The following is a 15,176-nucleotide window of genomic DNA, read 5'->3' on the forward strand; positions in this document are numbered from 1 at the left end:
CTATGTGATTGAAGTGCGCTTCTCTCTAAGAGGCAGCGAGTGTCCACTATCCGGTCACTTACTTGGATAGCTCTTTCTGCTGGGAACAACATATCAAGGTCGTTCCTCGACCTCGTGGCCTCATTGAGGCCCAGCCGGGGGAAGAACGTGTCAACTTGAACCACAGCCCGCATGCCTCGACTCGTCGGTTAACTAGCTCGAGAAGCTCAGACTTCGTGTACTTAGTAAGCCGGCGAAGCAGCGGAGCGCGCTGGTAAGATCGACAGCCGACGGCTTGAGCGGCCCGGGGAAATCCTGGCAACAGCATCAGTCTGGACACTAAAGGCGCCTCGTCTTGATTAGCGAGTTTGGTGTTGACAGAGAACAAGCCACGCTGGTTAGCACCGATCACTTACGAGCAGCAGAGCGGACTGCTGCAAACCTATCGTAAGGCAATCTCCCTGATCATTCCGTAGAGGGAAAGAACCGGTTAGGCCATATGGCAAAGGGTGCTGCTGGGAGTTGGGCATCAAAGAGGCGGTCAGTCACTGTACCCAATCGTGTACTCCGTGCATTCACTGACTTACTACCTCGTAGAGCAGGTACTAGTAGGGTGTACCTGACCCCCTTGTCTCTCGCCCCTTAAACTATTGCTCGATCAGCCAACAGTGGAGGGCAGGACTTCTGTGCCGAGCACAGAGATACTGCAGCGTCGTGCCGCGGTGGTGGGAGGCTGATCGCGATTCAGTCGCAGTGCAACCATCATGGAGTGGATATTCTTAAGGTCTTCGATCATACACTGAATCTACATAGTGCGTGGTGCGGGCGGTGGTGGGAGACGTTCAGGAGCGATGCCGGCGTACCTCAGCTCTGCTACACTCGCCGGGCCTGTTCTTCCTCTTGTCTAACCCTGTTGGGATTTCTCAATCGACGCTTGGGAGGGTTTCCGATCACCTCCAGCACGCTCTCATCGACGGGTCGCGACAGGCCGAGGTCTCCGATGAAGACTTCCGGGAGCCTGCTCTCCGGAGTCGGGAAGTGGAGGTAGAAGTTGGCTGGGTGCAAGTCGTTGTGGGAAGCGGATGGGCTGCCGCGGTGGAGGTGCCCAATTCCCTCGAGGAGCTGGTCTAGGACGTGCCACACCAGGACTTCCGGGCAGAGGATACGTTCGCATTCGAGGACGGTGATAAAGCACTCGAGAGTGCCGCCATTGCATTAGGAGAAGAGCAGACGGAGACTTGAACTCGTTGACGCGGGGATGGGTGGCAGGAAGGACGATGAAGTTTTTTGTGTGGACGATCCGCGCGTGCGGGCGATAGAGACTGACTCCGGCACAGCAGATGCCTCTCTTGTGTTGAGACGACGCCGCCGTGGGCTTGATGTTCTTGCGGACATAGTTGGTTGTCGACAACAGAGCGCACGATCGACGTGGCTCTCTCAGTACCGGCAAATAGAGAACTGCAGAAGAGATATCCATCTGCTTCGGGGTAGAAGATTGCGTACGCCTCGGAATTGGCCATTGTGTCGGATGTCTGATGACCTTAACGAGAGAATATCTGGGAAGGTGATGTGTATGAATGTGGTCAAGAGGGCTGAGAACTGGGAACTTGAATCTTTCAAGGGCTGGCTTGGCAAGAGAGACCCTGGATGTCGGAGTGCAAGAGAGCTGGCAGGTCTCGGAATTTACCCGAGGACGAAGAGTGGAGCAGAGAGAAGAATCGATGTCGCTGAAACTTGAGACTGAGACCGAGACTGTGCCTGGGATTGATATCGAGCTTGAACTTGAGCTTGAGCGGAAGAAAAGATTCTTTTCTGTACAGAGCAGAGAGAGCAAGAAGACGGAGAAAGAACATGCAGCGTTCAAGTTCAAGTTCAATGGAGGTGTGTTACTGCGAGGCAAGCAGGAGTATCAGAAAAAGGAATCGAGTTGTACATGTTGTATATATGATGCAAGTCAATGGAAGTAATTTTCTGTTTCTAATTCAATGGGAGGGGGGGAATAAATCTAGTAGAACAAGATATTATTGTCCTGAACTTCTAAATACGGTCCAGGGTAGCTGGCTCGTTAATGTGTCAATAACGAGCCCACAGGAGGAGGAGAGTTCGTCGTTTGGGAACAATGAATGAAACTTTCGTCCTAATGTCGTCCCAAAAGGCGGATCCGTTGTTCTGCAAAATGAAGTGAATGGTTTTCGCCATTGTCACAGTCCCACTGAGGCTCGTCAAGTATTCACGGTCCACGAACAATGTGTGAATGTGTCGTGTCGGTGGCTGGTCCACTCAATAAAACCTGCGAGGCTCGGTGGAAAAGGGGGTGCGCCAGAATACCAGGGAAATGCACGTGACCGTTTGGGAAAGTTGAACATGGTTGGGTGAATATTGCCCACTCTACGGCAAACACTGATTGGGATACGTTGTCGATGCATGTATACGCAGATTATGTCTCCGTTAGTGCAGTCGTGACAAGTGTTGGTGTCAGTGTGCCGTTGTCTGATGTTGAAGGTGGACAGAGCTGGCCACACCGCAATTGACTTCCCAAGCCTCGTCCATGGAACGAAGGGCGGAGGCAATCAAGATTGGATGAGACTCCACCATGAATATGTGTTGAATCTCCATAAGTAGTTTCAGTAATGACCTGTTCTGCTCCGTACATCAGGCAGTCTCAATAGCATGCCCGAGCTGTCGTCTTTGTAGATAGCTGACTATGCTACTGATATGACATTTGTGTCCTCTAGGATAAAATGCCAGCAACCCAACGTGCCTTCTCAGCTGTGCTTCGTGTCGACAGAGACGCTGGTGCTCCCACCACCGAGCACAGCGCTCCCTCCTTCCTCCTTGAGTCCTTCCTCTCTCAACGCCGCCGCCTGTTCCTCGGTAAGTTGGGCCAGATCGATAGTGATCTGCGGTCCGCGGAACCATTTGCGAGCGTCAATGTAATAATAGAGCAAAGCGCCTCCCCACACTGCCGAGTTAATCACGCACGTATAGTTCATGCTGTCGGCAGTCGGGTTCGGCCCGCCCACAGGGAACATGCACAGCAGAATGCCGAACACCAGGAAAGTGACGGCGGCCCAGGCCAGGGGGGTCGAAGCTCTGCCAGTATATATCGGCCCAGGGCTGAACTTCTTTTGGCCCCAGATAATACGGCAGAGGATTGGAGTGCCCCATGCGAGATTGTTGCCCGCAACAGCGAGGGAGAATAGAGCCGCAGCCGCGGCCGGGGCGATCAAACAGAGAAGACCAAGAACGGCTGCTAGTGTGGCGCAACCAAGCGTCGTGCGGACGGGGATGTAGCCAAATTTCTTGGAAATGTGACGGAAGAATCTGGAGAAAGGCAACGCTCCATCTCGAGAGAAGGCCCATGCTTGACGAGAAGCGGCGACCAGGATCGAAACACCCATCTGAGTACGTCAGTAAAACAGAATCCTCCTCGGCGCGGAAACACTGCAAATTCTCACCAAGAACTGGACAATCATCAACAGGGCCATGAACCCAAGAGCTCCATTTTTGCCAAGGGCATCATAGTAGATCTGGGCCATCGGCTGTCCAAAAGGCGAGCCCAGGATGCTGTCCAGGTCCTGCGTCATGCACGCGGCGATAACAATGCAGCAGATCCACCCGAACAGCCAGCACGAACCGATCGAGAACAGGATCCCCAGTGGTGCTGCCTTGGTCGCATTCGTGGCCTCTTCGCTGATGTGGACCGCCGAGTCGAACCCGCCGATGGTCCAGATGGGACTGAGCCAGGAGAGCATAAAGGTCCAGCCCGTAGGCCATTCAGTCAAGTTCTCGACGTGCGTAAAGATGTATGAGGCGCTGTTGCGCTTGTTCGCTCCAATTGGCAGGGCAATGATGGTCGCAAAGATCAAGATGAAATTCATGGCGACAAACACGGTCTGCATTTTGCCCATGACTCGCGCCATGGTCGAAGCGATGGCGGCATGGCAGGCTACGGTGGCGATGAAGACTCCGTAGACAGTGCCGTTACTTGGTGACCAGTTTCCATCGCGGGCTATCACGATAACGGAGAGAAACATCAGGGAAAACCCGTCTGTCACCGAGTTAGTCGCTAGAGGGGAATAGATATTGGGGCACGCTGACAATCGATCGAGCACAGACCGCCCACCAAGCCGAGAGTATTGCTGTATCCAACAATAAAGCTCAACGGGTTTCTCCATTTCGGTGAGGCATAATAATGAGTCCAGTAGTAAAGCCTAGATATATGTCAATTGTAAGAGCACGGACGCCCGACTGAAACCACATACCCGCCACTCGTTGGCATTGAGCTTGCCAGATCGCTCATGGCGAGGCCGACAACGAAGATACAGCCCGAAGCCAGGAACCAGCCCCAAACCAAGCCCACAGGTCCGGCGGGGATCGAATAGGAGAGTGTACTGGCGATGGACGGAAGCAATCCCATGATAGCGAAGGCAATCCCGAAGACTTCAAGCATGCTGAAGTTCCGGCGGAGTTCTTGTTTGTACCTATCAATTCAACAATCAGTCTGTGTGGCTTCTTCGGCCCTAATAGAATGCGGTGGGAGTCAAAGTGATTCGTGAAGATGTGACGTACCCCATCTTTGCGAGAACCGCGGCATCTTCTTCGCTCGCCAGCGCGGTATCGACGACAAGGGATCCACGGCGCTCGGACGGAGGGTTGACGTCCGCCGTACTGAGGCTTCGGCCTTTGGTGTCCGAAGGTATGGAAGCCATGGTAACAGGGTCAGCGACCAAAACTGAAGTCGTTCTGCTGCTTGAAAATCCGCCTCTTCGGCAAAACGAGACAAGTCTCGCAGTACCCGGGACACAAGTTCGGGAATATGGACGTATTTAATCCCCTTGTGCAATCTGTCGCATGGTGGGGAAACTTGTGCTCAACCAGGTTCAAAGACCTGCTCTTTCGCCTCCAAACCAACGCCGTGCGATGAAGTAACCTGGAAACCGCATGGTGCCATCGTCCACGAACGAGGAGAGAGATAGACCATCGGAGTTCTGCGTGACACGAGTCAATAGAGCGTTGTCGGGATGCCAGTCCAGGGTAGCTGCAGGATGTTCGTATCGCCCTTAAAGCCAAGTGGTTCGAAGCATCACAGGGGATCAGTAGCTGCCACTCACAGAAGGCGCTGAAGATAAGAACCAAGACGATGTCATGATAAGCATTTCTCGGCCTCCACAACCTGCTCCGTGGTTCCCCAACGCCGAAGATCACAGATGCTAACGGGAGAGGCAAACCATGCCTGAAGCGCCGATAGCTGCGGGCTTGTGGAGCTTCATCCCACGTTGTGGCTCCCCAGGCTACACTGCATGCCCTGGTCCCTGCACCAGCGCTGGCCAAAGCAGTAAACCTATCCGAAGCAGTTGACTTTTCTGGTGTGTTGTAGCTGGAGAGCGGAATGCATGAAACAAAGATGGTGAAAGAGATTCTTGGACTGATTTGACGAAGTGAGTGGAATGAAGCTCGATCGATCTTACTTTACGGCCATTGGTGGCCTTAGGCCTCACCTCGTCACTCCACAAGGTCATTTCACAGGTGTAAGGCAGCACTGAAGATCATGCAGATAAGGATTACACTTAAGAAAGACATTGGAGCAGATTGACGATCGTTGTGAAGACGTATGTTCGGGTCATGCGCCCTGAGCCATACCAGTCATATTCTGTATGAGTTAGTCAAATATGACCACAAAGTAGTGGTGATCCATCGTATAAATTGCAAGCAGCTGCAAGTGGCCGCAGAAGAGCGGCAGCAAGCACACCGTCAAGCTGATCATGAACTCGTTCTCCCCAGCAAAGAATGTGTGTTGAATAAAACCCGACATCTCCCTCAATGTGAATCAACCTGTCACTCCAAGCCTGTCCGTCCCTCCGTTCCCCAAGAACCAATCTAAACGAATGTAGTTGGAGAAATAAGGGCCTCATACTCTGCCTGCTTTCTCCCAGTCCTACTCAAAAGATGGCCAGTCGTCCTGGTGTGAAATCTTAGCACACAGGATTAGTGCCGTCGAGGGGACCGCTCGCCGAGCTCAAATCACACGTGGGATAGAAGAAGGCAGCAACAGCAATGATAACGTATGCTGCAATGAGCAACGCTCCCTCCAGGTAATTGCTGCGGCCATCGATCATGAGGAAGCTGACAATAAAGGCACTGGCGAACAAGCTGACGGTTTCGAAAAGGCTGAAATACAGACTCATATCTGTCTTGATGATCCACCCCAGAATGACCATCAGAGGAGTGACAAAGAGTGCAATCTGGATACTGCTGCCCAAAGCAATATTGATCGCGAGGTCCATCTTGTTTTTGGCGGCAACAGTCACAGCTGTCACGTGCTCTGCAGCATTGCCGACAATGGGAAGAATGATCAGACCAATAAAGGCTTGGCTGACACCGCTGTTGGCGATCAGATAATCAATGCTACCTACCAAGAACTCGGCACATAAAGCGACAAGCCCTGTGGTCGCCAGAAGCAGGACGATAGCAGAGGTGCGGGATAAGTGCGTCTGAGGCTCCACGACATCATCCGCTTGAACCTCAGCAGTACTGTCTAATGACGGTGCATCATGCTGAGCCGGTGCAGATATCGTAGGCACTAAGCGGTTGTTCGAAATCGTAGGACGAAGAATATCCGGCATTGAAGCAGTTCGACGCACGGGCCGAGGGCCAGCTCGCGGCTGCGAAGTGGGACGAATAGGGATTGCGAGAGGCCTACCGGTGGCTTGGTGGTGAGGGAAATTGGCAGAGGTGAATGCAGGCTTTACAGCTTCGGAGATGTTGCGAATATTGAACGATCGCTTCACATTGCCATCGTTAGGGATCTCTTGGATGTCCGAGGCAAATCCAACTTGTGGTTTTAGCGTGTCCGCAGTCGATAGGGTGCTCTCATAAGTCACCGTCTCAGCAATGGGCTCCTTTTCTTTTTCTGATTCCCTATTCTTCCCTTTGTCTTTGTCCTTCTTGGCGCGTTTGGACTTCTTGGACTTTCGGTGGCGTCTCCTGGATTTCTCTGAGGTTTGATCGGTCTGAATGGTTTCAAAGTCGCGTGAGTGAACAGTGTGTGTGCGAGTGCGATGGCGAGTTGTCCTTCCTTCTCCGTCGATGTCAGCCTCGTCGCCACTAAAGACGGGCTCCAGCTCCGCCGAAGTGAGAGATGTAGCCTGGATCATCGAGCCGCCGGGGCCAGTGAGCATGGATGAACTTCTGGTGAATGTCACAACAGAGGCGTTGTCCTTGGTGCTTGAAGTTGACTTGCGCCGCTTGCGGCGGAGTGCGCGTTTGATGCGTTTGGTCGTCGTGTTCGAGTTAGAACTGGAATCTGTGTCGCTGTCGCTTGAGCTCGATGAGTCACTCGAGGAACTGGAGTTGAGTATGTCGGCGAGGACTCCCGGATGCGACTCCTCGTCAATTAGATGTTGAGGGGTACTCTGGTACATGAAGGAGTGGGATTTAAGCGAGAACAGGAGGTAAAGGAGGTAGACCAACAAGAGCACCACGCTGGTGCCCCTTGAGACCTTCAACACCACGTGGTCCGCCGTGACAGTGCTCGAAAAGGAAGCATGAAACGCTGTCTGCACACTGATTAGTTGGGTGTACTAGAGATATGCGGTGGTTTTCTTTTCCGACACTTACCGGCAAGAGGAGACTGATGACGCTCAGACACAACAGGCATGCGCTCATTTGAGACACGGTTGAATTGTACAGTTGTTCCCGGAATCGAAGACCACCGGCAACGAAGCACATGCCCAAGATCAACAGCAAATTGGACAAGATCGAACCTAGGGCGGCGGCCTGGACCACGCGCACTTCTTTTGCTGCTAGAGCAATGATGAAGATGATCAACTCAACGGCATTTCCGAAGGTAACGTTCAGAAGAGCACCAATGGTGTCGCCTAGTTTAATGGCGACACTCTCGGTTGCATACGACAGAAGGGAGGCCAGGGGAATAATGGCGACTGCGTTGATGGCAAATACAGCGCTTGGGCTGACAACCCGGCTGTCCATCCAGTCGACGATAATCCCCAATATGATGCCAACTGGGACAAAGGCAAGCAGCCAATTGACCCAGCTGGAGAAGAGGATGCGCTTGACATCGCGGAAGAAACGATTGACCAAGGGCGCTTTGTCCTTGGGAGCCGGATTTCCTAGGGAGGAAGATTGCGTTCCATCTCCTTTCTCGTCCACAATTGATGGATTTTGTTGCTCTTTATCCGATCTTCCAGCAGTCGAACGCTCTGTGGTTGTTGCAGGACCAGCTGCAGAGGCGCTACTCCCAGCATCTTGTCGGCGAGTGTCTGGACGATGTCGCCCGGGAGGAGATTGGTCCGAAGGGTCCGGGGGGTTCTGATGAGGAGTAGGAGAGGATGACGCCGAGGGAGTCTTGGTCTTAGCCCATGAGATTAGACGACTTGACAGCGGAGGCTCGTCGGCGGAGTCGACCATCGGCGGATGAGTGGGCGTTGGAAGAAAATAATGAACGAGGTGTAACAGACTTGCTGTTAAAGCAGGATCACCAAAAGGGGGATGGATATTGGAAGGTTTGAGAGGGAAAGGCGCAAAGAGGCGGGGAGGACGACCTGAGCTAAAAGGCAGCAGTACGCAGGCGTGGCCAGTCGCGGGATAAGCGTGGGAGATGAGAGGTATGTCGTGGTTCGGTGGCCAACACCGGGGCTGGGGCTGGGTATTCTAGGCGTGCCGGGACAGAATCCAAGGAATCCTCCAGTAAGACGCGGCGAGGGGAGTGGCTGTGTAAGGCAGTGGAGCTGGTTCTTGGACCTGGCTGTTTCGGTTGGTGGCTTCAAGGCTCTGGTGCCCGCACCTCGCCCGTTTCCTGGTTTGCTGTTGGCTGCTCACGATCCGCGTTTTGGAGATGGAGTCGTGTCACTGCATGTGCAACTCGTGATGAGGTATGCCGAGACTTTGGACCTTGAATCGATGATAAGAGGGGCAGGATGTACGTGTACAAACAGGGATTTGTAGGCACTGCCTTTTATATCAGGTGTTCGAGAGTGGTATCCTGTTTGCTCGATTGCCAGAACAAAGTGTCTTCACGGTTCATGCGGTTTAAGATCATTGTTTGCGAATGATCGCAGCCTGGAAAAGGACTCGGATCGGATTATCTAAACATGCGGCCCACTAATCCTTTCCGGGAGGCTTATCATTCGAACGAAAAGCTTGGCTAAGCGGCCGGTGTCAGCGTATCTCTCGTACTTACTTAATGGGGAAGAAAAGAGTACAGCATGACAGTCTCACATAGTGTTGAGGTGGCCGCTATATCACATATTGCTAGAAAAAAATAGGATACCACTGTTACCCTTTGCAGGCGCTCTGACCAGTCCTCTACATATGTCATTTTTGCTTTCCGGTGGCTTTCACTAGGCTTTGGAAATTATCCCCATACTTTCATACGGGGAGCCCAAGGAGAAAGCATGGTACGGAAGTGTGGGAATGAAGTACTCAGTTTGCAGTTCTCTCCCAGAAAGTAGTCTCCAAAGGCTCCTGAATGGTTTAACCAGCCGTTTGTCTTCTTTCAGCTGGCGTTCAACGCAGGGTTTGCACTGTAAGAAGCCTCCCACACAAGTGGTGACCCCTGGAAAGGACGAGCCGAAAGCTGGATCCAGTTGGGCTGAAAGATGGTTACGCGCACGAAATTAGGGCGATTGAGGACGCCTCCTCTGGGAGGTCCATTTTTGGTTTAAGCGCAGGCGTTAAGCAGGGATAAGGTTCTCCCCTGAGACGAAGGGCTGCATGATCGGAAAGTGCAAGAATGCCATTGCTCGTCGAAGCAGAAAGTGGTGAGAGATGGGAAGAAAAGGGTGGATGGTGGACTAATAATGGTGACGTTGGTGCCTGCTGGAGTCGACGATCTGCCTAGATCAGATGTGCTGCTTCGCAAACTGCATGCACCCAGCTCAGTTACCCATCATCACCCACAAACACAGACTCACATTTGTACAAGGATCCCACGGTCTTTTTCTCATATGCACACCAAATCAAGCCATTGGCAACGGTCGAGTCTCCATCGTGACTCAATCTAAATTGGGCAAACCCTCCTTTGACGACCGCCACTGGTCACCCGCATGTTCACACCGTCTTTCAAACCCCCTCTGGCCTTCTCCTTCCACCATCATTTTCATTGTGATGAATCTTGTATCGAGATTTCCCTGACCGATGAACACGATCCCTTAAAAGCTACACCCGGGCCATCTTCCCGCGTCCAATACCGCCAGCTTCCCACTGTGGATGGCTTGGAGCCCGCTCTTGAACTAGCCTCCCACTCCAACCAAACGATCGATGTCCTTACGAGTAGTGACACTTGTACCACCACCTCCTCATCATCATTCCATGTCGCCAACCCTGCTGCTAGTGTTGTCGCTCAAACTTTCCGTCTAGCTCCTCACGTTCGTTGGATCCCGGGCACGATACATGTGGGCTGGCGACGGCCCCTGTGTCATTTACCTACAGTATCTACCCTAAATCCCATTTCTCGACCTGCCAACCCTCCCTTGGCTCAACCTCTCGCTCGTCCTCCTCCCCACTCGGCCATACCATTTCAGCCTCTGCCTAGGGGATCTGATTTTAGCCACGATTGGTCCAAGAATGCGCGTTCTGAATGACCCTCCCACCAGATACCCACGACATCCCAACATGTCCTCCTCCCCGCCACCCTGTTACCGCTGCCGAATACCTCCCTCCTCAATCACTAAAGCGTCCTCATGACTCCGCCACCGGTTCCGCTTCTTCTGATCAACCATCATTAAAGTACGCGAAGCTATCTTCTTCGAATGGGTCACCGCCTGCGAGACATGGTCACCTAAGAGAGGAGCGGCGTGGGCAGGAGGAGGACGAGGGTATCAGTTATACCGGTTCCGACATGCAGCCCCCTTTGGCGCAAAATATATCCCTTTTGGAGGCCGCTGCGACGGCGCTCAGTCAAGGAGAAGAGTTGCCGTCTTCCAGAACACCAGTGTCGACGATAGGGACAGCTGCAACTGCAATGCCCGTCCGGACGCCCGCCGAGGCCAGCCGTGCCAGAAGTCGACATGGGCGCGGCGCAACATCAGATCCCAGAAGACCAAGTGAGGCGCAACTGCTACATTCCATTCCCCTCATCGAATATCTGCAATTAGACGAGCGGCCCACCTTTGTAGTTGACATTGCCGATGCTGTCAATGCCAACGCTTCTCGCCTCAACGTGATCTTTGCAAACACGGCGCTCAAGAATCGCACGCCTCTTTTCGAACATGTACAAGGCCGGTCCGAGGACCCTACTCTATTGCTTGATGTGGGAACGCCGTTCTCTGATTTCAAAGCCTGGGCTCTGAGCCCCTTGACAGAACCCGACATCGTCCCCACGTTTCCTTTCGCAGGATGGTTGTGGCAAGGTGCCCTCATACGTAAGAAGCTGAAGGTGATTCATGGTCGCCAGCATCCTTTTTCACCTCCTATAATGGCGGATGGTGGTGCTCGGCCTGTTATGCAACAGTATCATGGCCTTGGCTCCGTGTCTACATCCTCGAGTGGAGGCGCCCGCGCGGACACGACAACACAGGGTTATTTCGATATTTCTCCGCGCACCAGCGGCGAGGTGCCACGCACACTCAACCGCTTGATGACGGAGCCTGTGTCAGACGTCTCTCCATATAATTTCGTTTCAACATCGCCCGTACCGAGCGGAGATATGGCATCCTCAGACCCTTCATCTGGATCTGCGCTGCTAAACTCCGAGCCGGGGGCAATGCCCGCCAGCCCTCATGTTGACATGGACAACGACTTGGTTACCGTCGACGAGAAAGGGTATTTCGATTGGACGCGGTTACCGGTGTCGCCCTCTCTTCCAATGCACATACAATTTGCGAGAGGCATTGACTGGGCTGGCACTAGTTTGGGCCCCATTCAAGACTGGTCTGTCGAACTTCGAGGCATGTGCAATTTGATAATGGCCAGCCCACACCCTTCAGCCATGTACTGGGGACCGGATCACGTAGCTATATATAACGAAGCTTATGTTCTGCTCGCAGGTCAAAAGCACCCAACCCTAATGGGAGCACGTTATCGCGATGCGTGGCCTGAGATCTGGGACGCCTTGAAGGAAGTCTTCGACAATGCTTTTAAAAACGCTCAAGCGACAATGAAAGATGACGACTGCCTTTTCATCATGCGCAATGGCTTTTTGGAAGAGACCTATTTTTCCTGGTCTATCATTCCGCTGATTGGCGCCGATGGAGGGGTGATCGGGCTGTATAACCCGGCATTCGAGAAGACGCGGCGCAAAATTGCCGAAAGGCGCATGTTGACGCTGCGTGAGATCGGCGAGCGGACGGCGGCAGCGAGACAAGTCTCTGATTTCTGGGGTCTGCTGCTTCAAGGCATGGAGTACAACGAATACGATGCCCCCATGGTTTTGGTCTACTCTCTCAGCGAGGATTTGGCGGAAAGCGAAGTTGCTTCCTCGGGATCCAGTGGTGCGGCCTCTAACAAAGTATGCTATCTGGAAGGCAGCTTAGGTATTCCTGCCGGCCACAGAGCAGCGCCTCCTGTTATCGACATGAAGACGGGCACTAAGGGTTTCGCCGCTTCGTTCAGACAAGCCCTGACAACCGACAGACCGATTGTTCTACGGGTCGACGATGGCAGTCTTGATCCCACCATGCTGGAAAATATTGAATGGCGTGGATTTGGCGATCCATCGAGAGTTGTTGTCATATCACCGATCCATCCTACTACCGGGGAATCAACTTTGGGATTTCTGGTGATGGCCACGAATCCAAGGCGTCCGTACGATGAAGATTACGATTTGTTTGTCCAGCTTCTAGGTCGTCAGCTTGCCACGTCGATTGCGTCCGTGGTCCTGTTTGAGGAGGAAATCAAGAAAGGTGAGAGAGCGGCTCAGCTGGCCGCTCAAGACCGCATCGAGCTGAGCAATCAACTTTTGGCCAGGACTCAACAAGCTGTCGAGGCCGAAAACAAGTTCACGAGAATGGCGGAATTGGCCCCAGTCGGGATCTTCATTGGCAACCGCGATGGCAAGATCAACTTCGCCAACGACGCCTGGTATAATATTTCTTCGTATCCTCGCGATGTGCCGGTTGACAACGATTGGATCAACTATGTTCTGGATGAAGACCAAGCAAAAGTCAGGGAAATGTGGAACACGATGTTGGAGAAGCGATGTGCCATCTCCCTGGAATTTCGCTTCAAGGTCCCGTGGGGAGATAAACTCGGAAACATGGGTCAAACATGGGTGCTTACCAGTGCTTCACCTGAACGAGATGAAGATGGGCGGATCCGGCAGATTTTTGGGTCAATGACTGACATCAGTGCACAAAAGTTCGCCGAAAGTCTACAAACCCGCAGAATGGAGGAAGCGGTCGAACTCAAACGAAAGCAAGAGCGCTACATTGATACGACTTCGCATGAAATGCGCAATCCGTTGTCTGCCATCCTCCAATGTGCCGATTCAATTACCGGCTCTCTGAGTGAGCTGCGGGATGCGAATGTGTTGACGCAGCCTCAGCAAGAAATTCTCGACCTGACCATTGATTCTGCTCAAACAATAACTTTGTGTGCTCAGCATCAGAAGAGGATTGTGGACGATGTCTTGACTCTGTCCAAGCTGGATTCAGCCATGATGGCAGTCACTCCGGTGGATACACGACCCATCGCCGTTGTGCATAAGGTGCTAAAAATGTTCGAAGCGGAGTTGAAGACGGCGGACATTCGGTTGGACTTAATCATCGACACATCCTTCGCGAACCGGCGCATCGACTGGGTCCGAATAGATCCGCATCGCCTATCACAGGTACTGATTAACTTAATGACCAATGCGATCAAATTCACGACCACCCAAGAAAATCGAGTCATCCGAATGCACATTGCCGCTTCAGAAGAGAAGCCGTCTCAAGAGGACAAATGGAGGCTCACGTATATCCCTTCTCGAGCTCCTAAGGACAAAGATGTCACTGCGGCGGCAGAATGGGGGCTGGGCGACACGGTGTATCTGCACTTTGCAGTGCAAGATACCGGACGTGGTCTGGACGAACCTGAGAAAAAGCAGCTCTTTCAGCGATTCTCTCAAGCCAGTCCCCGCACGCATGTCACCTATGGCGGCTCCGGCCTGGGTCTCTTCATTTCCAGAGAGTTGGTTGAACTCCAGGGAGGTGAAATCGGCGTGGCCTCCGAGAGTGGGAAAGGCAGTATATTTGCATTCTACATCAAAGCTCGCCGCAGTGAGGGCGATGTTAGCAACCTGGATGACAACCCCAGCTTCTCAGGATCACACAGTAGGAAAGGCTCCAAGACAACGCCGCTGACGGGCTTGACAATGCAAGTGCTCCAACCCCCGTCCGCAACCTCGCCTGCTTCTCCCAATTCGTCTGCCTCCCCAAAAACGTCCACCAGCCTGACCGTACAGGCTGACCCCGTCAATGTTCTCATCGTTGAAGACAACTTGATCAATCAAAAGGTACTTGCGGCACAGCTTCGCAAGATCGGCTGTGTCGTCCATGTGGCCAACCACGGAGGCGAAGCCATCGATCATATTCGAAGATCCAGATTCTATCGTGACCATGTCCTTGATGGCGTTAAGATTGATGTGGTACTCATGGATCTGGAAATGCCCGTCATGGATGGCCAGACCTGCGCACGAAAACTCCGAGATATGCAAGATACTGGCGAGTTAGTTGGGCACATCCCTGTCATAGCAGTAACAGCGAATGCACGAGCTGAACAGATCGAAATGACATTGCAAAGCGGAATCGACGACGTCGTGAGCAAGCCATTCCGGCTACCGGAGCTGGTGCCCAAGATGAAAGATGTTCTCACAAAGTTTAAGCGGGACGGCGAAAAAGGGCACGTCGTCTGAGCAATCATGTATCAAAAGGAGCACGGAATTCTACATGTTGTACAGCGTGATACAATTCTCAGTGACCCAGCGAAGACATGATTCAGGATGAGCGATCTGGCGTCAGAGGCGCTTGAGTTGGAGTGAGGGGAGATCACATCTGGTCTTCAGCAGTCCACATCTCCCGCGTTCAGGTGCACAAGACGAATCCGAAAGGAACGTCGGTGAACAATATTTGGTCAAATGCGACGGAATATTGGAAGCACACACGCCAATGCTTTCAACAAAAGACAACGAGTACACTGGAGGCTTGAAACGGATGCTAGTAGAGTGAAGGGAATGAATCTGAACCTTGACTCTGCTTGAT

The 15,176-nt window shown here is 52.8% G+C and overlaps 4 protein-coding genes across 4 annotated transcripts; 1 reads left to right on the plus strand and 3 right to left on the minus strand.

Moving 5' to 3' along the window:
* Window positions 1–852: 852 nt before the first annotated feature.
* AYL99_00257 (hypothetical protein) lies at window positions 853–1,499 on the minus strand (the record flags this gene model as incomplete). The annotated part of the gene is made up of 2 exons (XM_018831773.1): window positions 853–1,127; window positions 1,307–1,499. 2 exons carry the CDS (start codon window positions 1,497–1,499, stop codon window positions 853–855), a joined length of 468 nt encoding a protein of 155 aa, XP_018697652.1.
* A 1,245-nt stretch (window positions 1,500–2,744) lies between these two features.
* On the minus strand, window positions 2,745–4,691 carry AYL99_00258 (hypothetical protein; the record flags this gene model as incomplete). The annotated part of the gene is made up of 5 exons (XM_018831774.1): window positions 2,745–3,380; window positions 3,438–4,030; window positions 4,081–4,193; window positions 4,245–4,463; window positions 4,552–4,691. The coding sequence occupies 5 exons, from the start codon at window positions 4,689–4,691 to the stop codon at window positions 2,745–2,747; spliced, it is 1,701 nt and encodes a 566-aa protein (XP_018697653.1).
* A 1,263-nt stretch (window positions 4,692–5,954) lies between these two features.
* On the minus strand, window positions 5,955–8,409 carry AYL99_00259 (calcium/proton exchanger; the record flags this gene model as incomplete). The annotated part of the gene is made up of 2 exons (XM_018831775.1): window positions 5,955–7,538; window positions 7,600–8,409. 2 exons carry the CDS (start codon window positions 8,407–8,409, stop codon window positions 5,955–5,957), a joined length of 2,394 nt encoding a protein of 797 aa, XP_018697654.1.
* A 2,170-nt stretch (window positions 8,410–10,579) lies between these two features.
* Window positions 10,580–14,830, plus strand: AYL99_00260 (hypothetical protein; the record flags this gene model as incomplete). The annotated part of the gene is made up of 1 exon (XM_018831776.1): window positions 10,580–14,830. One exon carries the CDS (start codon window positions 10,580–10,582, stop codon window positions 14,828–14,830), a length of 4,251 nt encoding a protein of 1,416 aa, XP_018697655.1.
* Window positions 14,831–15,176: the final 346 nt, after the last annotated feature.

Source organism: Fonsecaea erecta (genome assembly GCF_001651985.1).
Source record: "Fonsecaea erecta strain CBS 125763 chromosome Unknown Scaff1, whole genome shotgun sequence".
In the NCBI taxonomy this organism is placed as follows: Eukaryota; Fungi; Ascomycota; class Eurotiomycetes; order Chaetothyriales; family Herpotrichiellaceae; genus Fonsecaea; species Fonsecaea erecta.